Genomic DNA, 24,240 nt, shown 5'->3' with positions numbered 1-24,240 from the left:
CAAATAAGAGAATCACAATGGAAATGAGTCTGTAGACTACTTGTCGAACAAATAAGAGGACCACAATGGAAATGAGTCTGTAGACTACTTGTCGAACAAATAAGAGGACCACAATGGAAATGAGTCTGTAGACTACTTGTCGAACAAATAAGAGGACCACAATGGAAATGAGTCTGTAGACTACTTGTCGAACAAATAAGAGGACCACAATGGAAATGAATCTGTAGACTACTTGTCGAACAAATAAGAGGACCACAATGGAAATGAGTCTGTAGACTACTTGTCGAACAAATAAGAGGACCACAATGGAAATGAATCTGTAGACTACTTGTGTTTTGTGTTACGTTAGCCTACTGTGTACTGCTATCTCAGCCAAGCCTAGACAATTGATTGAGTTTATTAAAATAGTTAGTTGGATCTCAGAGCTATTAATTGCAATATAGCCTTAATCTATCTTGTGCGTCTGGCTTCGTGCTGCATCACTCCGCAGCACCGCGCAACAGGCATTCTCATTCTCAGGTGTTGTTACACAATACGGCCTTTTGGTGCCGCTAGAACACAAATAAATCAGCTCGTGTGTGTGTGTGTGTGTGTGTGTGTGTGTGTGTGTGTGTGTGTGTGTGTGTGTGTGTGTGTGTGTGTGTGTGTGTGTGTGTGTGTGTGTGTGTGTGTGTGTGTGTGTGTGTGTGTGTGTGTGTGTGTGTGTGTGTGTGTGTGTGTGTGTGTGTGTGTGTGTGTGTGTGTGTGTGTGTGTGAGAGAGAGAGAGAGAGAACTTCAGGTTTCTGCAAATTTGATGTTACGAAATCGAGACAGATCGCGCAACGGTGGGTGTAAGGTATTGGACAGGTAGGGTATCAGAGAAGGGTGAAGGGGTTATAGCGGAAAAATATACAACAAGCCGTCTACACTCAAAACAAATAGGGGTTCAACAAGGTTCTTGCAGGAACCTAACTGCCCAACTGAAGTATTTTTATTTGGATTTGAGAAGACAGCAGGTGCAGGCACTTAAATTGAGATATTTACATTTTTCAGTTCTCCTTTTATGATCTAAAATGATATTGTTTTTGATGATACCATCTATCTTTTCATAATACTGCAAATTGCGGTCTTATTTCACACTTTCTCCCTATTAAAACATTGTGAAAATGGACACAAGTCAATGGATATTGTTTAACAGAGGTAAGAATATGTTAAAGAAATAGCTGCATTGGGCACAGATGACTGAACTGCTGACGTATTTGTGTGTGTCTGCAGGTATTCTGACGAGGAGGCACACAATGGACACTGTCAAGTTGATAAGGCTAGTGGAACCTGCCTACCCATGTATCACCAGACTGGAAAAATGTGTCTCTGAATATGATTAAATATGTAATTGTAATACAATTGGTAATGGTTGTCTCAAATCTATGCAGATCACATATATCATCTACAATTCATTTGAATGAATGGCTTCTCTAAAACCTTATAGGAATCAGTCACAGCAGCCATCTTCCTCCTCCCTGACCTCTTCAATGAAGATTCCAGAGGTCTCTACATTATGGACGAGGTATGTCTATGAAAACCTGTCAAAAGTGAAGTTTTTTCAGTCACATACTTTTTACCACAAAAAAGCAAGATATAATAATAATAATAATATATGCCATTTAGCAGACGCTTTTATCCAAAGCGACTTACAGTCATGTGTGCATACATTCTACGTATGGGTGGTCCCGGGGATCGAACCCACTACCCTGGCATTACAAGCGCCATGCTCTACCAACTGAGCTGTCGTACACGTTTTGTTAATCATCTGTATAATGATATATTTGTTATATTCAGACTTCACCCACCTCTGATCACCATGCACTGCAAAACCATTCTGGCTATGGATATCCTACAGAGGGCATCAACACGCCAGAGGATATACCTATTGGAATTGCGGCTGGGAGAGTGCCTCAATTTTATTTTTGTATTCTGCTTTGCCACTAAAATCATATTGGGTGGTTCGAGGCCTTAATGCTGTATACCACGGGTATGGCAAAACATTTATTTGTACTGCTCTAATAACAGCGGTGCTGTAAACACTTTAGTATTGGTATAACTTGCCACAGGTGGAATCTGAGTATGTACGCCTATTTTGACCGCTTTTAGCTCAATTCCACCGCACCACGTTGGCTGTCCATAATAACTGTGAGAGGTTTCACCTGGCTAAAGCTAGTGATTTTAAAAATAAACGATCGCAAACGTTTCCTCGCTTCCAGAGCGAGAAGGGCAGAGAGGTAGACCACTACAGCGCGATGTACGCTAGCCATGCACATGCTGCTGTTGTTTTAGTCATCCTGATACGTCTATTAGAACCCCTCCAACAAAGCTTTCCAAATGCCTCTGCAAATTGTGCGAGTATGTGAGTGAGAGAAAATTAGTAGGCCATATATTAGAGATACAGAGCGAAATACCATTACTGTGTCCTCCCTTCCTGCCATGCATGACTTCTCACATCAATACTTCTGTCCAACACACTATAGTATCACACATGGAGTTTCCTCATTACTCAGGCCTGATTAAGTCACAGACCCGAAGGGTGTGGAGCTTCACTGCGTTATTTTCTCATTTCCATCGAAACACCGCGCATTTTTCTAGGTTATTTTTGACTTTTCACCCCTTTAGATCCCTGGTAGGAGCTGCACCTCATATGAACGCTTTCTGTGAAACGATAATGTCAGGCAGGTGCATTAGAAGAAGTGGGTACGTGGGTCAGCAGCAGCTCGAACGAGCTATATTTAGCGTCATGGTGGGCGTTTAAGAGAGAAGAGGACTGGAGATGTTACAATGCATGCAGGCCTACTTTTTTTAATGCTTTGTGCGTCGTGTCACCTATATCCCATTGCCTAGTATAAGGCAAGGCTAAATGTGGTCTATAGGCTAAGCAATATGCAAAGCACATAACTTTGGTTACTGCCTTTCTAGGGAGTATTTCCTAGCCACAGGGCTTCTACATCTGCATTGCTCTCTGGGGTTTTAGGCACAGTTTCTGTATAAGCACTTTGTGACAACTGCGTTGTAAAAATAGCTTTATAAGTAAATGTGATTGACTGATAGCCTGTCGATGTATGGTCTTGACTACCTGCCGACTGGCCGTAGCTATGTATTTAACTTTTCACACACTGAATAACTAAATAGGGGGGAGAGTGGTTCATGTCCCGAAGATGTCGGCACAAATACGAGAATAACCAAAACGTACTCCTGATTTCGGATTTCGTGTTGCATTTTGCCAGACCGGCAATTATAAGCTTTCATCTTTAAAAGCTATGCTTGTAAAGTTTTAATCAGGCCTTGCATATTTAACTAGACCCTACCCACAGGAGGTGAGTTAGATCAGTTGAACAAATTGTAATAAGTTATCTCAGTGGGCTTTCATCGGCCCTCACTAAAATCGCATCTGCTGAGAAATGCAACTTTGAATTGAGAACATAAATCCCGAACTATTTATTTCTCCACTTCTACACCCTCCCCTTTCTGAAATGCGCTGGTCCTTCCACGGTGACATCCTCCAATCAGCTCTCTTTCAGCGTCCAGTAGAGCGAAAAGGGAGGTGGAAACTCGGCCTTGTGTATAAAGTCAGTTTTCGGATTTTTATACTAATGCAACCTGCAACGATTCTGCTAGCCAAGGCCAAGTGACGCTAGTAGGCTAGAGCTACACGAAGAACGCGGGGCGACCCCTTGCTGGTGTATGGATTTCACTGGCGTGTGACAACGAGGGGGGAACCTCCACCAGCGGAGCGTAAAGGCAATGCTGCTGCCGCCGCCTCGTAGCCCAAGCAGACGTGCGCTGTCCAGCCGCGGTGGTGCTGAAACGCCAGCATCGATCCTTCCCTCAGTGACGTAGGGAGAGAGGGGTTCGGTTAGGCTACAAACAGGTAGATTAATTTTGTAATAGTAAAACTGCACAAAGACTACACAGAAGCCATGATGAAAATGCATAACTTGCAAGCAAGCAAAGCAGTAACAAAAAGCAAGTGAAAACTGGGACGAACGTGCTGGACTTTTCCCCGCCCTCGGCGTCACTCGAGGGGTCTGAGCAACACGCGGTATCCTTGCGGAACCCAGAGAAGACTCCCGGGAGAGAGAGACTTCAGATCTATAAGGTACGCTCAGGTCGTTTTTGCAGAAAGAAAACGGGTGTGGGTTAGGCTACTCGTCTAAGAATCGAAAATGGGCTGTGTTGGTTCCAAAACGCCAGTTGGTAAGAGTTCTTCAATTTTGTTGTGATCCTAAAAGCACGTCCCAGACAGCCTGATTTGTGCATACATCGAATTGTGTAAATTGGGCTGCTTGTGAAGTCTTGTGCACGGAAAATATAAGAGGTGCAATGAGTCGTTTGTGTATTCAACTAGACTGTAACCCTTGCTTTCATATTTGAGATTAGAGATTTCTAGATTGACCAAAAATATGTTGACAATATTCAATCGGTTGAAAATAGGGAGGGACGGGAGCTTTCTTCTGGAGAAGCTGCAGCAGATGAGGATGGAGTGCTAGCATCAAGATGCCGCGAGAGCTGATCTCATATATTTTTGTTGGGCGCGCGAGGCAGGAGAGAGTGAAATGCTTTTTCTGCTGTTAAAGGATGCGGAGCTGAAGGTTTTATGTTTGAATGACAAGACTCTTCCGGCCGGCACCCTGGTTTTGACCGCATTGACCCAGTTTAGCTGGAAGGTAAGACAGCATATTGCTCTTATCTACGCTTTCTGTCGTGATGTTATCTGGGCTATTACAAGAGCTATTCTTACAGACATGGATTTATAGCCGTCATTCAGCATAACCCTCGTTCGGAAACGCAGAATTTGAATAAAATATATAACTGTGTTGGGACATAGGCTACATAGCCCACAGACTGATTTGCTATTTCCGATTGACGAGCTTCCTCGGTTGACACCGCAGTTGTCATGTTCTCCCGCTGGTTGTTTACAATATTCTGCCAGTCTGTCGGTCTCAGTCCGCCTAGTCGATGAAGCTCCCGTCTCCTCTTCAATGGTGTTTCCCACCGAACGATCCCTCGCTCCGTCCTGGGAATTAATTTGATGGGGCCTTGTAGAAGCGATAAATCACACGCTCTCCCCACATCCATCCATCAGTGCAAACAACCATGTAATCGCGCACACACACAGCAAGCTAAATACAATATTTTTTAGCAATATAAACAAACCAGTGATGATCTATTTGATATGCATATAAATCTGGAAGCCAGGCCCCCTAATTGCTTATCAATTATTTGCTCCTTCAGACCCTTGATAATGACTTGTAGGCTAATGTGCTACCATCGCCAGAGCGCCTATCAGCACTTGTCAGGACTGTGACATGTCAATGTAATCATATTGCTGTCCATACTACTGACTTAGATGGGCTGCTTCAAGCGTTCTGTCTTTGTAGCGTTCTGTGTCGTGCATGGCTGTCAGTGTCACCCCAGTAATAGCCTACAGAGTCCTGTAGTTGTTGTAGGCTACAAGACAAGACCCAGTTGTTTGCCCATTATAACTCTATGTAGATGACATCACCACGCAGCTCTCCTTGACATAATTATGTTGATTTCCTCTTAAGTCTTTCAGTGAGCCCGGAAGACAGGACGCGCACGGCCATGGTCTATGTATTGTTTCCACGACAACGACAGAAAGCAAGACACCTAAAAGCGTAATAGACACTTGCTCTTCAAACAGATACATGTACATTTAAAATACACTGATATCTAAGGCTAGGTGGATAAAAAAGCATACATGAACTATAAAGGATATAGCATAGAGCAAATTAAAAAATGATGCAAATATGACGGATGTCCGCGAGCCTTTCATTTCCTGGTGATCCGCTCAGTTTTGATACACGCGGCCGCATAGACACGGTTGCACAACCCGACGTCGTTAGCCCTTCAATTTGCCGATTGTAGGAAGACAATCGACAAAAATCCTAGGCTATGCCTATAGGATTACAACGCCCCCCCTCACCCCCGTAGTTTTCTCTAGGCTACATAGGCTTTTGAATCTGTTTTTATTTTATTTCGTCCTATTTTTTTTACAGATTGGTCCTCATTGCATTTCTCTGTGGACCAGGGACTTTATGGAATCATCGAGGTTACCATGAGACACGATCACATATGGGATGCGGTATTGCCTTTGATTCATTTGTTTATTTAAGGTCTTATATCATTAGGCTACATTAGGCCTACATGTTGTTTGTGTTGTGGGGCTACTACTGTGATTTAAAAAAGGGTCATAACATGATCCATTTGTCATTCCAGAGGCAAGTGAAAATCATTGTTTACATGGCAGATATTAGACATCTAAATATTGCCATTTAGCTCGGCGGTAGTGCGGGTTGTAGGCTTTTTGTGTTTATGGGTTTGCTAATTCTCACCTACACGATCTCAGCATCAAGTCGATTCAGTCGTCATAGAAACGGTTAATGAGGTGTGCGTCTCTCTGTGTGTGATCCAGGGGGATAACAGAGTGGGCATTACATGTCTCGTCTACCCCAAAGCAATCTGTATGTGTGAGGGTTGGAAATCAACACACATCAAAAGGGAGCCACCGGGTCAAATGACAAACCAACACCTTCCAAGCCCCTTCCATGAATCTAATTTACCAAACAGCGCGTGGATCCATCACCTCCCCGAACAATACTTTAATTAGCGAGCGAGCCATGGATTCCAAGATACAAAACAACCCGAGGCATTTGATCCCGACACATCCAATTAAATGGCAGATATTGAATCCTCCTGGCGCGAGCAACTTGAGCTCATAAGTGATGAGGCCAGATATATTGGGCGTAATATCAGAGATGGGTGCGGCGACTAATCGAGCGAAGAAGAGTTCTTTTCACATGCTGTAACTAGAAACGGTTCTCTTGAGAGGAGAGCAAAGGAGAAGTTATCCTTTGACAGTATAGACCCACTCTGATTACTGAAAGGAAATATCCAGTAGAGACTGAGGTTTTTGTAATCAACTGATACTAAATGGCACTTGTCATTCATTATTGGCACTTGCATGGTTGATTATCTAGTCATGTTGCACTCAGCCCCACAAGCCTATCCATTGAAAACAGCGATCACACTGCACTGGAGCTTACGTTTTGAAATCTTGGTCCATCCTTCAGAGATAAGTTTAACACATAGAATTAAATACAATATTTATCATTTATGTATTGAACGACTGGTGGAAACGATTACCTAAGGAGTACCGCCATTGTGCCAAGTGATGACGTAAGCGTTTAAGAAACAACAAGGCCAATTCGATCTATTTAGTTTTTGAAAGTTTTCCCACGTGCAAAAAAAGAAAAGCACGCGCACTGTATATTTCTAAGGATAATTGAAGTAAATACTATTTTTCGAAATGATTATTTTTAAAGAAATATAGTAGGTCTATTTCTCTGAATTGTTATTCAATTACGTTTTTCGCGGTGCCAATTCCAGCCCGAGGGAGCTGGTTGAAGGGATGGTGGCATTTGAGCTCGCTAGAGCACGACGTGCCCATAGTCTTTTTTTTCTCTCTCTTCCATTTGGGCCTATTGGTTAGTGCCTTGGCACTCACTCATAATGGAGGGCGGTTGAAATGCATGCAGCCAGGTAGAGGGGTGTTTGGGTTGAACATAAAATGTGTATTTTGTCATAAAGAGATGGCAATTATATCTGCTTTATTTGCTTAGCAGGGATGGGCACTGGCCCCCTCTAACCTACACTGACCTCCTTGTAGCTTAGTCTGTGTTGCCTGCATGATGTGGCATGATGTGGCATGACTGCAAAGTGAATGTGCACGAGGACAGTCCCCTCCCATAGCCTCCCGTGGTATCTCACTTCAAGTGGACCCTGTCGTTTTCATTACTATTTTAAATCGGTTTTAACTGGGGTTAATAGTTGGCCTATTCTAAGGAACACTGCATTGAGATACCACATAGGGCCCGCAGAGCATTCTAAACGCTACCGCTGGGTTAGCCCCCGCAGTGGATGCTTAGTCCCTCTCGAGGCAGGGTTGGCATGGTGATTTGCCGTTTACCTACGTTCTCTCCTTTCGACAGTGGCGGTCAACAGTCCTATGTTGCGCGTGGACTGGAGCGAAGCAAACTCTGTGTCTGACCTGGCGCTCTTGGGGAACACGCGGACCTGCTTGGCTCGCAGACACATTCGCCACGCGCCCCTAGAGACACTGGACCACTACGAGGTGCTGATTCTCAGTTTCACCCTTTTTTTGTCTCCGTCCGCAGTTACTTGACACTTCAGCGTCCCCTGGCCCTGCCGCCCAGCTACAGCTATCATACACTGTGTATTCATGCGCGACCCTCTATCACAGGAGATGTTTTCACTGGAGGAATGCTTATTGATTAGGCGTATACTGTTTACTCGATAATGCGCTGCATGAGGTGGAACATCATTTTCATCTATGTTATAATTGGTGCGTTTACATCATATTCCATTAGCCTAAAGCAGCACTTCTGAACGGAACATTTGTATCACCAATATGCTTATATGTTTTAACTACAGTAGCCTATTCGGAATAGAACTACAATTAGATAAACCCCTAGTGTTGCTCGTTTATGTGTATATTTTGTCTAATGCAATGGGATCGCCGATAATAGACGGAAAGGGCACCCAAATAATCACAGCTGATGGTAGCCTAGCTCTGAATTGAGTTATCTTCGAAGTCAGTAGTAATTCGCGATGTGAAGCAGAAAATTATTTTCTCAACCTTTTCTGGTTTAATAATTACCTAATTAACTAAGCCGTCCAAGTCGTTAACGAGTGATTCCGCTTTGGGTTTCTTCATTTTGGTTTTCATTAAATGTTCACCAGTTAGTTTTCTAATTATTATATGAAGTCATTCAAAGTAATTAGCAATTAATTTTTAATTCAGCTTTCAAATGGGAATCTCAGTGGCACTGAAAGTAATGCCTTTTTACCTTGGCCTAAATGCAATTAAACAGCTCTACTAAGGAGATTTGGACGGTTGGGTCGGCAGCGGCTCCGCGGCCAACGCTGCAGTCTCATTTACTGTGTAGGCTCAGCACTTCTGACTGACTGCCTGGCTTTTCTGACTGACTGCCTGGCTTTTCTGACTGACTGCCTGGCTTTTCTGACTGACTGCCTGGCTTTGTACCCGGAGGTTGGTCGCAGTGCCACGTTGACATTGGGTTGACTTGATTGTTCCTTTCGGAGTAGCTGTCTGTCACGATTTATAAATATTATTACTGAATGGCACAATTGTATAATGATTAGGCTATATCTAAACAATTTCAGCTATAGGCCTATCCAGAGGTGGAAACAATTCTGCAATGAACCGGCTCACAGATTGTATATGCCTATTTAATTGTGTCCATATTATCTCTCGCTATTGACAGTCTTCTGCAGGCTATGGAGAAGTAAATAGAAGTTAGAAGGTTGCTGGAATAATTCACTCAAAGCTAATAATGAATCCGTCTAATATCATCGATCAGTGCGCACCATCTAGACGTCGCAATGAGCCAGCGCGTGGCTGCAGGAACGAGAAGATGATTAGCACAGCCAAAACATTCCCCTCTCGTCTCTCCTATTTTCATGGCTCTATTGAATATCTCGGAGCTGGAATAGAACGGCAAGGGCCATTATGCGTGTTTTCCGCTTGGTGACCCTTCAGGCACTGTCGCAGATCGGTGCATGCATGCCGGTTGCCAGACGGATGCTCCGCGAGTGCACGTGTGTCGGCTCGTCCTCTCTCCACGTTCAACAAGCTATATAGACGACGCATCTGTTTGTAGACCAGACAGTATCGCCTCTGAAACCTATAGAAAGCATTTGAGGCTTTGGGCTTCCAGAGGAACCTATGAACGTATAGCTAGATTAAGACAATGAGTAAAATACAAAGGGTTGCAGCAGAAATTAAACGGTATTGTGGCTATCCGTGGTGCATGTGACGTATTCTATAGCAATTGTCCTTTGGTAGAAAGTTGATTAACGGAAAACCGTTTTCGAAGCACATGCATAGGGTCACGAGGAGGCGAGGACACCACATAAGCATTGGTGTGGCATGTTAGATAAGAATGAATCGATGTTCATCCTATGTTCCATGGAGAAGCTGCTCTTCTGCGAGAAAATAAGGGGCGTTGTCACGGATGAAGGAACACTGGTATGACATTTCACTGATGTCAATGATTTTGTAGCTAAGGATGCTTTCTTGCATGCAATATTTGCGTGTGTGTATGTGGGTGTATTTGTGCGTGCAGCCAGTGTGCGCGCGTGCGTTTGTTTTTGTTATATCATGTTACAGCATAGCCTACTTGCGGAAATGCCTCATATTCAGCGTATTCAATTCAAAGGAACTGGAGCAGAGCTGCCCAGTGCTGGAAAGCCTGTGGTAGGGCATTGATGTGTCTCCCTGTCGCTATAGTCACGTCACTCTGGCACCTGGTGTTTTGCAACCTATTCCTCTTCACCCGTCTGTGTTGGGATGAATGCCGCCGAGTAGGGGAGAGTGGGTGAAGAGGTCGAGTGGGTGACGGTGGTGTAAACTGTAGTGGCTCCCGGGGTCTTGTGAAACGCGATGGCATGCCATACATATCTCCCAGATTGTCTTCAGTGATCTGGGAGCTCGTCTTTCTCGTTCTCTCTCCTTTGCGGCGCTAGAGGATTATTACGCCTCAATGGTGGTTGATATAATCGCCAGCGCGTGAACATCTGAGCTCGCGGGGCCGCTGCCTCAGGTCTGTTTCTAAAATTGTCAGTATTTAGAGCGCTCCAAAAACTGTCATTGTGTTCTGCTTCTGTTGCTAATGATTCTACCGTCATGAATTAGCAATGCACAAGCTTGCCATGGGATCAGCTAGCTGTCGACATAAACACGCGGACCAAGATTGGCTATAAAAAGCAATGGCGAACAAAAGCGCGTGTCAACACCAGATGCAAAGTCTGTGGTGTGACTTTACAGGACGAGCAGACCATCAGTAGCGGTGCGTGGGTAAAATCACTTGGGAAGCCAAGCCAGTAAAAAAAGCAATATTGCAATCTATGTGTTGTGATAATAGCATTGCTTTTTCTATAACCTTTAAGTTTATATGCCTTGAGACCGTGATATATAGGTCTAAAGCTGAGACAGGATGACACAGTGGCAGAATAAATTCAACCACACCTTTGTTCCATTACAAAACGGGAGAGTAACCTCTGTCTGGTGAAGCCCACAAAGCATATTGCATGTAATGGTTACATGACCTACAGCGTAGTCAAGCAAGTTAATGTTTCCGACATTTTCGGACTACTAAACAACTATTGATTTAGAACCACTGAGAGTTACCGCAAGTGACAAAGAAAACAGGAGCTGCCTCCACTTCAACTTTTTCAACAGCACGATTTCGTCTTCAACATTTCAATCAAATCACCTATTCTTAGACTAATACAGTGACAACTAAAATATACCAAAAAGTATTTAGTCCAATCAATGTAAGCTAAGTATGACTAACTTCCTTTCATGGGCAACGTTAGCTAGTTAATATTAGTCATCTACATCTAGTTACACACCCATGGCTAATATAGGAAAGGGACAATTATTTATAGCCAGCCAGCCACCGGAGGAGAACACAATAACATGTAACAATTGAAGTTGTTTCTGTTGATGCCATATTTCTCTTGATGTGCTGTGATAGGAGTGACACCAAATCCATACTGGCTTCCCTTTATATATTTTTTTGATGCGCCAGGACCATTCACAGTTGAGTTCACTCAGTTTAGCTCCACGTGGATTGGCTATTATTTTATTATTATTTTCATCAAGGGAGGCCAAATGCTTGCTGGATTGCATCCCATGCATTCAGTGCTACAGGCGGCAACCATGTTAATGGCCAGACAGCATCAGATACTGTAGATGGCCTAGTCATGGAGACAGAGGGGTGCTGTTTCGCTCACCCGGATGATTTCTCTGGTGAAATACATTCAGCGTCTTGCGAATTGAAGGAAAATTATGAAAGCACATGGAGACAAAAGATACATTATTTGATCTTTGTACCTTTTTATCATGGTTCATTTTTTTGGGGCATCCCTGAATATATGCCACTGCAGACCATACCACGGGAGTAGCATAATATCTAGATTTCATAGTTATTATACCCATTCCTAAAGCATTTAATCCCTCTGTGTTGAATGACTACTGCCCTGTCGCCTTGACATCCTTAGTAATGAAATGCAGTGCCTATCAGCCCAGCAGAGGAGTTGATGATGCCATTCTTACTCCCCTCAACATGGTCTACAGACATCTAGAGGGTGCCAAATCCCATGTCAGGGTTTTTGTGGCTGCTGGATTTCCTGAGCCAACGGTCACAGCGTGCCAAAATAGGTCCCCACGTGTCGGACATACGCAACACCAACACAGGCTCTCCTCAGGGATGTGTTTTGTCCCCACTCCTGTACATCTTGTACACTAATAGTTGTACTAGTTCCCATCCTGACAGACACCTCGTTAAGTTCTCTGCTGACACTGCCTTGATCAGCCTGTTGCATGATGAAGAGGAACACCATGGCCCGTTCCTAAATGACTTTGTAGAGTGGTGTGACGAATCACACTTGGTCCTCAATGACAATAAGACCAAAGAGATGCATAGACTTCAGGAAGTGTACAACACCTACCTCTGCAACATCTATCAGAGGTCAGGACATAGAGATTGTAGAGGAATACAAATATCTTGGTGTCCTCTTGGACAATACGTTTCAGTGGAGTAAATGTACAGACCTGATCGACAAAAAGAGTCAAGAGACTGTACTTTCTCAAAATGATGGGATCTTTTCATGTTAATTGTACTATACAGACTCTGTTTTACAAATGTTTCATTGAGATTATTTTAACTTGTTGTATTGTTTGTTAGTTTGGCAATGCCACTGTCAGCCAGAGAAATATGCTGAGAATGATTATCACCACAGCAAGCAAGGTACTTGGAGTCAAACAGACAGGCCTGGATGAGATCTTTAAGGTCAGGGCCCTCCACAAGGCTCACAAAATCATTTTAGCCCCAAGCCACCCCCTGTATCCAGACTTTGAACTACTCCCCTCTGGGCGCAGGTATAGGGCATCCCTCGGCAGGAAAAACACAACTAGACAGTCATTTGTGCCAGGTGTGAAATCCCTCCTAAATAGCTTGGGCTCATGTTCCTATCCACCCAGTAAGATCAGCAGGCTAATGTTCCTATCCACCCAGTAAGATCAGCAGGCTAATGTTCCTATCCACCCAGTAAGATCAGCAGGCTAATGTTCATATCCACCCAGTAAGGCCAGCAGGCTAATGTTCCTATCCACCCAGTAAGGCCAGCAGGCTAATGTTCCTATCCACCCAGTAAGAACAGCAGGCTAATGTTCCTATCCACCCAGTAAGGCCCAGCAGGCTAATGTTCCTATCCACCCAGTAAGGCCAGCAGGCTAATGTTCCTATCCACCCAGTAAGGCCAGCAGGCTAATGTTCCTATCCACCCAGTAAGGCCAGCAGGCTAATGTTCCTATCCACCCAGTAAGGCCAGCAGGCTAATGTTCCTATCCACCCAGTAAGGCCAAAGGATGGACAGACCAGACCAAGGGAGTAGGGTAGAGAGGATGGACAGACCAGATTAAGGGAGTAGAGTAGAGAGGATGGACAGACCAGACCAGACCAGACCAGACCAGACCAAGGGGGTAGAGTAGAGAGGATGGACAGACCAGACCAAGGGGGTAGAGTAGAGTGGATGGACAGACCAGTTCAAGGGGGTATAGTAGAGTGGATGGACAGACCAGTTCAAGGGGGTGGAGTAGAAAGGATGGACAGACCAGACCAAGGGGGTAGAGCAGAGAGGATGGACAGACCAGACCAAGGGGGTAGAGTAGAGAGGATGGACAGACCAGACCAAGGGGGTAGAGTAGAGAGGATGGACAGACCAGTTCAAGGGGGTAGAGTAGAGAGGATGGACAGACCAGTTCAAGGGCGTAGAGTAGAGTGGATGGACAGACCAGTTCAAGGGGGTGGAGTAGAGAGGATGGACAGACCAGACCAAGGGGGTAGAGTAGAGAGGATGGACAGACCAGTTCAAGGGGGTAGAGTAGAGAGGATGGACAGACCAGTTCAAGGGGGTAGAGTAGAGAGGATGGACAGACCAGACCAGACCAAGGGCGTAGAGTAGAGAGGATGGACAGACAAGTTCAAGGGGGTAGAGTAGAGAGAATGGACAGACCAGACCAGACCAGACCAAGGGGGTAGAGTAGAGAGGATGGACAGACCAGACCAAGGGGGTAGAGTAAAGAGGATGGACAGACCAAGGGGGTAGAGTAGAGAGGATGGACAGACCAGACCAAGGGGGTAGAGAGGATGGACAGACCAGATCAAGGTGGTAGAGTAGAGAGGATGGACAGACCAGACCAAGGGGGTAGAGTAGAGAGGATGGACAGACCAGACCAAGGGGGTAGAGTAGAGATGATGGACAGACCAGAACAAGGGGGTAGAGTAGAGAGGATGGACAGACCAGACCAAGGGGGTAGAGTAGAGAGGATGGACAGACCAGACCAAGGGGGTAGAGTAGAGAGGATGGACAGACCAGACCAAGGGGGTAGAGTATAGAGGATGGACAGACCAGACCAAGGGGGTAGAGTAGAGAGGATGGACAGACCAGACCAAGGGGGTAGAGTAGAGAGGATGGACAGACCAGACCAAGGTGGTAGAGTAGAGAGGATGGACAGACCAGACCAAGGGGGTAGAGTAGAGAGGATGGACAGACCAGACCAAGGGGGTAGAGTAGAGAGGATGGACAGACCAGACCAAGGGGGTAGAGTAGAGAGGATGGACAGACCAGACCAAGGGGGTAGAGTAGAGCGTAGGGGGATTGTTCTATATTTTCATCATAATAATCTTGTAATGGCCCTTCATATCTTTCATGCAGTGTGCATGTGAGTGTAAAAGCAATGCAAACAGAGGTATTTTCTCTGCCTTGAAACATGAGTGCTCTTTTAGATCAGTTTGAAATGATTTCTTGGTAGTCATAGCATGTACAGTATATCTGTATAATAGCCTCCACTGCTTGTCATCATTAATGTAGTGTATGAGTCATCCTTTACTGATGGTTGTTATTTCCTTCACAGGTAAATGTTGAAGACACCGTTGAAATGTTACCAAAATCGAGAAGAGCACTTACCATTCAAGAGATTGCAGCGTTAGCCAGATCTTCATTACATGGTAAATACGAGATTGTGTGTGTGTGTGTGCACACACACACACAAAACAAATCCTGCATGCTATACTCTTTATACTTTACATGTATGTGACCTTTGCCCTCTAATCTTTGAAATCTAGGCATCTCCCAGGCGATGAAGGACCATGTGACACGGCCCACAGGCATGGCCCAGGGCAGGGTGGCCCACCTGATAGAGTGGAAGGGCTGGTGTAAGCCCACTGACACCCCCGCAGCTCTGGAGTCTGACTTCAACAACTACTCTGACCTCACCGAGGGAGAACAGGAGGCCCGCTTCGCTGCAGGTCAGTAGGCCTACTCAGTTTATCATTACAATCATTTAGTTTTACTTTAACAGGTAAGTTGACTGAGAATGTTTCTCTTTCCCTCCTTTTTTTGTCACCTTCTTTCTATGCCACTCTTTTGTCCTCTGTCCCTGTCTGCCTCCCTCTTTGTCTCTTTCACTCTCTTCCCCTCTCTTTTGCATTGTCTCCATCTGTCCCTATCCATTGTCCCTCGATCTCTCTCTCTCTCTCTCTCTCTCTCTCTCTCTCTCTGTCTCTCTCTCTCTCTCTCTCTCTCTCTCTCTCTCTCTCTCTCTCTGTCTCTCTCTCTCTCTCTCTCTCTCTCTCTCTCTCTCTCTCTCTCTCTCTCTCTCTCTCTCTCTCTCTCTCTCTCTCTCTCCCTCCCCCCCTGCAGTGCAACCTCTCAAGGTTAATTTGCACAGTAAGGTTCTGCTCCTGGCTAGTGACGGTGTGACTGAGCACTTTTCTCTGTGCCTCTCATCTCCTTTCATTTTTTAAAGCTTTACTCTTTTTTTTTTCCTCTCCTCTGACCATCACCCAATATGCCCCCTTTACACACATACTGTACAGGCATGCAAACACTTCTACCCCCTTCTGATCCCACCATCACATCCAGCTGACCATAGGGTTATTTCACTTGTCCTTCACTTCCTCTTACATCTTCACTCTACCCCTGTCCACTTTATCAGGACTCTGGTCAATGTGCTGACATGCTTCCTCATCTACGTCACTGGCTCTCTTTGAATATTAGCTGGGCATGGGTGACTTTGCAGGTTGTGTGAAAAACAGTGAATGTAATGTAGCTGTGTATGTATATGGGAGAGTGTAATTGTGACTGTTTGGTCAAAGTGATTCAGTTTAAATTATGGGAGAGGGTACAATGGTAAATGTGTTGGAATGTTTTTTGACTATGTCTGCACTGTATATTGTGTGTGTGTGTTTCAGGATAGACTAAGGGGGTTGTGTCCAGGTGGGGTTGTGCTATTGATGGACCAGCTCGTGCCAACACACACATATCTCCATCTACATTTACGCACACACACAATCCTGGATAGTGGTTATCCCCTGCAGGAGTCTGGCTCTCAGCCCTGACCGATACTAAGAGGAGCTTATTTCAGTGTGTATAGAAGAATGTACTGTGTGTGTGTGTGTACAGGGCTACATTTCCATGGGGTAGAGGCCATCAAAGTGTTCTGGGAGTGTGCTTGTCTAAACAGGTCTGGGAGAGGAGCCAATCTCTGCAGCACCATAGCATACACATGCTTGCGCGTGAGCATAAACACACAGAATGGATGTAAACCTTGTGCATAAGATGGCGAAAGAGAATGAGAAACAAATCAAATCAAATGTTATTTGTCACGTGCTGACTGAGAAATGCTTAGTCATAAGCCCTTAACCAACAATGCAGTTCAAGAAATAGATTTAAGAAAATATTTACTAAATAAACTAAAGTAAAAAATGCAATAAAAACTAACACAATAAGATTACATAACAATAACGAATCTATATACAGTGGGTACCGGTACCGAGACCAATGTGCGGGGCACAGGTTTGTCGAGGTCATTTGTACATGTAGGTAGGGGTAAAATGACTATGCGTATATAAAAAACAGCGAGTAGCAGCAGTGTAAAAACGGGGGGGGGGGGGGGGTCAGGTTGGTCGAGGTCATTTGTACATGTAGGAAGGGGTAAAATGACTATGCGTAGATAAACCATAGCAAGTAGCAGCAGTGTGAAAACGGGGGGGGGGGGGGGGTGTCAGTGTAAATCGTCCTGGTGGCCATTTGATTAATTGTTCAGCAGTCTTATGGCTTGGTGGTAGAAGCTGTTAAGGAGCCTTTTGGACCTAGACTTGGCTCTCCTGTACTGCTTGCCGTGCAGTAGCAGAGAGAACAGTCTATGACTTGGGTGACTGGAGTCTTTTACAATTTTTGGGCCTTCCTCTGACACCGTCTAGTGTATAGGTCCTGGATGTCAGGAAGCTTGGCCCCAGTGATATACAGTCAGATGCCAAGCAGGTGCCATACCAGGCGGTGAAACAACCGGTAAGGATGCTCTCGATGATGCAGCTGTAGAGCTTTTTGAGGATTTGGTGGTGTCTTGCCCTCTTCATTACTGTCTTGGTGTGTTTGAACCATTTTATAGTTTGTTGGTGATGTGGACACCAAGGAACTTGAAACTCTCAACCGCTCCACTTCAGCCTTGTCAATCAATGTTAATTGGGACCTGTTTGGCCCTCCTTTTCCTGTAGTCCACGATCATCTGCATTGTCTTGCTCACATCGAGGGAGAGGTTGTTGCCCTGGCACCACACTGCCAGGTCTCTGACCTCCTCCCTATAGGCTGTCTAGTCATTGTTGGTGATCAGGCCTACCACTGTTGTGTCGTCAGCAAACTTAATGATGGTGTTGGAGTCGTGAGCTTCGTGATGAGGTTTGTGAGCACTATGGTGTTGAATGCTGAGCTGTCGTCAATGAACAGCATCCTCACATAGGTGTTCCTTTTGTCCAGGTGGGAAAAGGTAGTGTGGAGTGTGATTGAGATTGCGTCATTTGTAAATCTGTTGGGGCGGTATGCGAATTGAAGTGGGTCTAGGGTTTCCGGGATGATGGTGGTGATGTGAGTAATGACCATCCTTTCAAAGAACTTCATGGCTACCGATGTGAGTGCTACAGGACGGTAGTCATTTAGGCAGGTTACCTTCGCATTCTTGAGCATAGGAACTATGGTGGTCTGCTTGAAACATGTAGGTATTACAGACTCGGGAGAGGTTGAAAATGTCATTGAAGACACTTGCCAGGTGGTCCTCGCATGCTCTCAGTACCTGTCCTGGTAGTCTGTCTGGCCCTGCAGCCTTGTGAATGTGACCTGTTTAAAGGTCTTACTCACATCGGCTACGGAAAGCGTGATCACACAGTCGTCCAGGAACAGCTGGTGCTCTCATGCATGCTTCAGTGTTGCTTGCCTTGAAGAGAGCATAAAAGGCATTTAGTTCGTCTGGTAGGCTCGCGTCACTGGGCAGCTCGCGGCTTTATTTCTCTTTGTAGTACATAATAGTTTGCAAGCCCTGCCACATCCGACGAGCGTCGTAGCCGGTGTAGTAGGATTCAATCTTAGTCCTGTATTGCTGCTTTGCCTGTTTGATGGTTCATCCGAGGGCATAACGGGATTTCTTATAAGTGTCCGGATTAGTGTCCTGCTCCTTGAAAGCGGCAGCTCCAGCCTCTAACTCGGTGCGGATGTTCCCTGTAATCCACAGCTTCTGGTTTTGATATGTACGTATGGTCACTGTGGGGGCGATATTCTCGATGCGCTTATTGATGAAGCTGGGGACTGGGGTGGTAACCTCCTCAATGCCATTGGATGAGTCATGGAACATATTCCAGTCTGTGCTATCAAAACAGTCCTGTAGCGTAGCATCCGCTTCATCTGACCATTTCTATATTGAGCGAGTCACTGGTACCTCCTGGTTTAGTTTTTGCTTGTAAACAGGAATCAGGAGGATATAATTATGGTCAGATTTGCCAAATGGATGGTGAGGGAGAGTTTTGTATGCATCTCTTTGTGTGAAGTAGAGGTGGTCTAGAGTTTTTTTCTCTGGTTTCACATGTGACATGCTGGTAGAAACGAGGTAAAACATATTTAAGTTTGCCTGCATTAAAATCCCCATCCACTAGGAGCGCCACTTCTGAATGAGCATGTTCTTGTTTGCTTATGGCCTTATACAGCTCGTTGAGTGAGGTCTTAGTGCCAGCATCGGTTTGTGGTGGTAAATAGATGACTACGAATAATATAGATGAGAACTCTCTTGGAAGATAGTGTGGTCTACAGCTTATCATGAGGCACTCTACCTCAGGCTAGAAATACCTCGAGAATTATTTTATGTTAGACATCGCACCCCAGCTGTTATTGACAAATAGACAGACACCCCCGCCCCTCGTCTTACCAGACCCATCTGCTCTGCCCTGCCGATGCACAGAAAAGCCAGCCAGCTCTATATTATCTGTGTCGTCGTTCAGCCAGTGAAACACAAGATATTACAGTTTTTCCTTCACGTTGGACTCATTAAAACATTTGTCCAGTTTGAGGTGAGTAATCGCTGTTCTGATATCCATAAGCTCTTCTCGGTCATAAGAGATAGTAGCAGCAACTTTATGTACAAAATAAGTTACAAACAATGCAAAAAAAAAAAGCACAGTTGGTTAGGAGCCCGTAAAACGGTAGCCATCCCCTCCGACGCCATTATGACTTAGACTTAAAGAAAAAGAAAGACCCTAGCAGTATGGGTCATAGGACTTCCTGTGTGTGAAGGCTGAGTTTAGGACTGAGCCACAGTGAAATGGGCTCCCGGAGTGGTGAAGTGGTCTAAGACACTGCATCTCAGTGCAAGAGGCGTCACTGCAGTACTTGGTTCAAATCCAGGCTGCATCACATCTGGCAGTGCCATAGGGTGGTTGGGAGTGCCATAGGGTGGTGCACAATTGGCCCAACGTTGTCTGGGTTTGGCCATCATTGTAAATAAGAAATTGATCTTAATTGACTTGCCTAGTTAAATAAAGGTTTGTTGTGTCTTTGGCGTCATTAAACTGAAGACTTATTTTTATCAAATAAATTCTCTGTAATTATTAGTATGTGATTAAACTAACTTAATCATGTGAATGTAATTACAGTGCCTTGCGAAAGTATTCGGCCCCCTTGAACTTTGCGACCTTTTGCCACATTTCAGGCTTCAAACATAAAGATATAAAACTGTATTTTTTTGTGAAGAATCAACAACAAGTGGGACACAATCATGACGTGGAACGACATTTATTGTATATTTCAAACTTTTTTAACAAATCAAAAACGGAAAAATTGGGCGTGCAAAATTATTCAGCCCCTTTACTTTCAGTGCAGCAAACTCTCTCCAGAAGTTCAGTGAGGATCTCTGAATGATCCAATGTTGACCAAAATGACTAATGATGATAAATACAATCCACCTGTGTGTAATCAAGTCTCCGTATAAATGCACCTGCACTGTGATAGTCTCAGAGGTCCGTTAAAAGCGCAGAGAGCATCATGAAGAACAAGGAACACACCAGGCAGGTCCGAGATACTGTTGTGAAGAAGTTTAAAGCCGGATTTGGATACAAAAAGATTTCCCAAGCTTTAAACATCCCAAGGAGCACTGTGCAAGCGATAATATTGAAATGGAAGGAGTATCAGACCACTGCAAATCTACCAAGACCTGGCCGTCCCTCTAAACTTTCAGCTCATACAAGGAGAAGACTGATCAGAGATGCAGCCAAGAGGCCCATGATCACTCTGGATGAACTGCAGAGATCTACAGCTGAGGTGGGAGACTCTGTCCATAGGACAACAATCAGTCGTATATTGCACAAATCTGGCCTTTATGGAAGAGTGGCAAGAAGAAAGCCATTTCTTAAAGATATCCATAAAAAGTGTTGTTTAAAGTTTGCCACAAGCCACCTGGGAGACACACCAAACATGTGGAAGAAGGTGCTCTGGTCAGATGAAACCAAAATGCAACTTTTTTGGCAACAATGCAAAACGTTATGTTTGGCGTAAAAGCAACACAGCTCATCACCCTGAACACACCATCCCCACTGTCAAACATGGTGGTGGCAGCATCATGGTTTGGGCCTGCGTTTCTTCAGCAGGGACAGGGAAGATGGTTAAAATTGATGGGAAGATGGATGGAGCCAAATACAGGACCATTCTGGAAGAAAACCTGATGGAGTCTGCAAAAGACCTGAGACTGGGATGGAGATTTGTCTTCCAACAAGACAATTATCCAAAACATAAAGCAAAATCTACAATGGAAGGGTTCAAAAATAAACATATCCAGGTGTTAGAATGGCCAAGTCAAAGTCCAGACCTGAATCCAATCGAGAATCTGTGGAAAGAACTGAAAACTGCTGTTCACAAATGCTCTCCATCCAACCTCACTGAGCTCGAGCTGTTTTGCAAGGAGGAATGGGAAAAAAATTCAGTCTCTCGATGTTCAAAACTGATAGAGACATACCCCAAGTGAATTACAGCTGTAATCGCAGCAAAATGTGGTGCTACAATGTATTAACGTAAGGGGGTTAAATAATTTTGCACGCCCAATTTTTCAGTTTTTGATTTGTTAAAATAGTTTGAAATATCCAATAAATGTCGTTCCACTTCATGATTGTGTCCCACTTGTTGTTGATTCTTCACAAAAAAATACAGTTTTATATCTTTATGTTTGAAGCCTGAAATGTGGCAAAAGGTCGCAAAGTTCAAGGGGGCCGAATACTTTCGCAAGGCACTGTAACTAGGAAGTCGGGGCACCAAGAAAGATATTCAGATTACAAAGTTATAATTTTCCTAATATAACTTACAGATATTTTAATATCTGATCAATTAGTCTTCTAATTAATTAATTATTATTTACCTCATTCCAAACGTCGTAAATTGTTGGTTATCTGCACGAACCCAATCTTCACTATTAGTCATCCATACATCAATTGTCTCAATAATTTATTTATTAACTAACTAAATAATCACAGAAATGCACACACTAACAAACAAGTAGATATGGTCACAAGGAAATGATAGGGGAATGTGGGCTAAACCGGCTTGGTAGACAAAGGGACTGAGAAGGGCGCGAAGGAAAAACACACCCAACAAAGTTGATAATTATGAGAATTGAAATGCTAATCCTTTGCACATGAACGCTCACTCATTCGGGAATAATTGCAATCAATATATATATATTTACTCTCAGTGTGTCATTGTGATCTCTGTTGGAAAGTTTGTTTCTGTTGGAGAGTTTGTCCGCCCTCTCTCTCTCTCCCGTGGTTAGAATAGATAGTTCAGAGTAACATTCAGCAATGTTGTTATAGAATAGATGTTTTAACGGTTGTAGGTCCTCGCATTCACGGGTACATAAATTCTAGCTGCAGACTAGTAATTAGCATCGAAGAGTAGCTCTTATTCTGTCGGTATCGATAGTCTCAGAGTTTAACCACGTGGTATGGTTAAGAATTCTGCAATCTACTCAAACCTTATCCCTCTCGGTTATCGAGGTAAGCTGGTCTGAAGATAAATTCCCAAGGTGGGGGCTGTATTCAGAAGAGCAGAAAAAGACTGTCCCATGACGCCAGATCAATGTTTGTGCTCATGGGGCGGGCCAATGAGTTAGTTAACTTTAAAGGGAATTGGGTTCCCTTTCATTAAACTGTTTAACATCACATTACATCAATTCACAAATAGTAATCTTTAACTTATTCATTTTATACAACAATTAGATGCAAGCCTCATAACTGAGACTCTTGTATAAACAGTGTTATGATAATGTGGCTGTATTGTCTCTCATGAGTTTCACAAACATTAGACAAAATAGAACGGTCTTAGCTGGATTCTTCCCCGACCGTGTACACCTTCTCCAAAACATGTACCGTAATTGCTGGACTATTAAGCGCAACTGAATATAAACCGCACCCACTGAATTACTGAAAAATATGTATTTTGTACATAAATAAAACGCACATGTCTATAAGCCGCAGGTGCCTAACGGTACATTGAAACAAATTAACTTTACACAGCCTTTAAACGAAACACGGTTTGTAACAAAAATTAAACCGTGGCCTACCAAGAAAGTAATTGGTCACTATCTTCCTCCTCCTGTGCACTGAAGCCATCTCCTTTGGTGTCGGAGTTGAATAGCCTCAGAATTGCTTTATCCGATGTTGGATCGTTTTCATTGTCGCTCTCGTCACTTTGATCCGGAGGCAAATACCCCGCTGAGCTCATGCTGCCCCTTGAACACGCAGCAGTCCAGCCTTTCAAAACCCGTTGATGATAGTGGATTTTTTGACAATGCTCCACGCTGTCAGGACCCACTGGCAGACTTGACCATAAGTTGCTCTTCGCATGCGGCCCGTTTTAGTGAAGGATTTCTCCCCACTTGTCATCCAAGCCTCCCACTGAACAAGGAGCGCCACCTTAAATGCACGATTTACACTGATGGGGAGTGGCTGCAAATACTTTGGGCCATCTGCTTTTCTTCCTTCTGAAAGCTGTTGTTGTCTTTTTGCACTGAGTCAGTTCCTCACGTTGCTTTCCAATGTCTTATCATCGACTCATGAAGGCCAAGCTCCCGTGCAGCAGCTCTATTTCCTTTTCCAACAGCCAGATCGATCGCCTTCAACTTGAAAGCTGCATCATATGCATTTCTCCGTGTCTTTGCCATGATGAGGGTGACACAATTACTACCGTAATCAGAATGATGGGAAGTTTGAGCGCACTCGATTTACGTCACATTATGTGACGGTGCTCAGTTTTTTGGCGGCATGAATCTTGTGAAGGCGGGAAAAATCCATAAATTAGCCGCGTCATTGTATAAACTGCGAGGTTCAAAGCGTGGGAATAAAGTAGTGGTTTATAGTCCGGAAATTACGGTACATTGTTCAATTCTCAGGTTCTATGCTGGAGAAGAGGTTCCTTTGTTCTTCTGTGAAAACTCACTCTCTTATACTCTGGCCACGAGGAGATAACTCCTCAAGGAATTTATGACCTGCCTAACAGAGCCTGTTGGTAGGGGGTGATAGAGAGAGGGGATGGTGCAGAAAGAGGGGGATGGTACTCGCTATCCCCAAAGAGGGCAATGTCATGACATTCCCCCCCTGGTGGTTTGGATCTTGTTTGTCCTGCATGTTACAAATCAACATAAAAAATAATGACCACGTGATGTCCTGTTTGTAGATCATCGTTGTAGTCCCTTCTGGTGATTAAACTTGGTTGGC

General features: G+C 44.3%; 1 protein-coding gene across 1 annotated transcript in view; it reads left to right on the top strand.

The window, feature by feature from the left end:
* Positions 1–4,095: 4,095 nt before the first annotated feature.
* LOC124004941 (protein FAM131A-like) overlaps positions 4,096–24,240 on the top strand; it is a 31,894-nt gene continuing 11,749 nt past the window's right edge. The window contains exons 1-4 of the mRNA XM_046313745.1: positions 4,096–4,225; positions 8,041–8,183; positions 15,075–15,168; positions 15,286–15,468. Coding sequence (XP_046169701.1) covers positions 4,195–4,225; positions 8,041–8,183; positions 15,075–15,168; positions 15,286–15,468 — 451 coding nt within the window. The 5' untranslated portion in view covers positions 4,096–4,194. The remainder of the gene's footprint in view (positions 4,226–8,040; positions 8,184–15,074; positions 15,169–15,285; positions 15,469–24,240) is intronic.

This window comes from Oncorhynchus gorbuscha, linkage group LG19 (genome assembly GCF_021184085.1).
Source record: "Oncorhynchus gorbuscha isolate QuinsamMale2020 ecotype Even-year linkage group LG19, OgorEven_v1.0, whole genome shotgun sequence".
NCBI lineage: Eukaryota > Metazoa > Chordata > Actinopteri > Salmoniformes > Salmonidae > Oncorhynchus > Oncorhynchus gorbuscha.
Note: the sequence above shows the minus strand (reverse complement) of the source record. Positions and strands in the feature narration are given on the sequence as shown.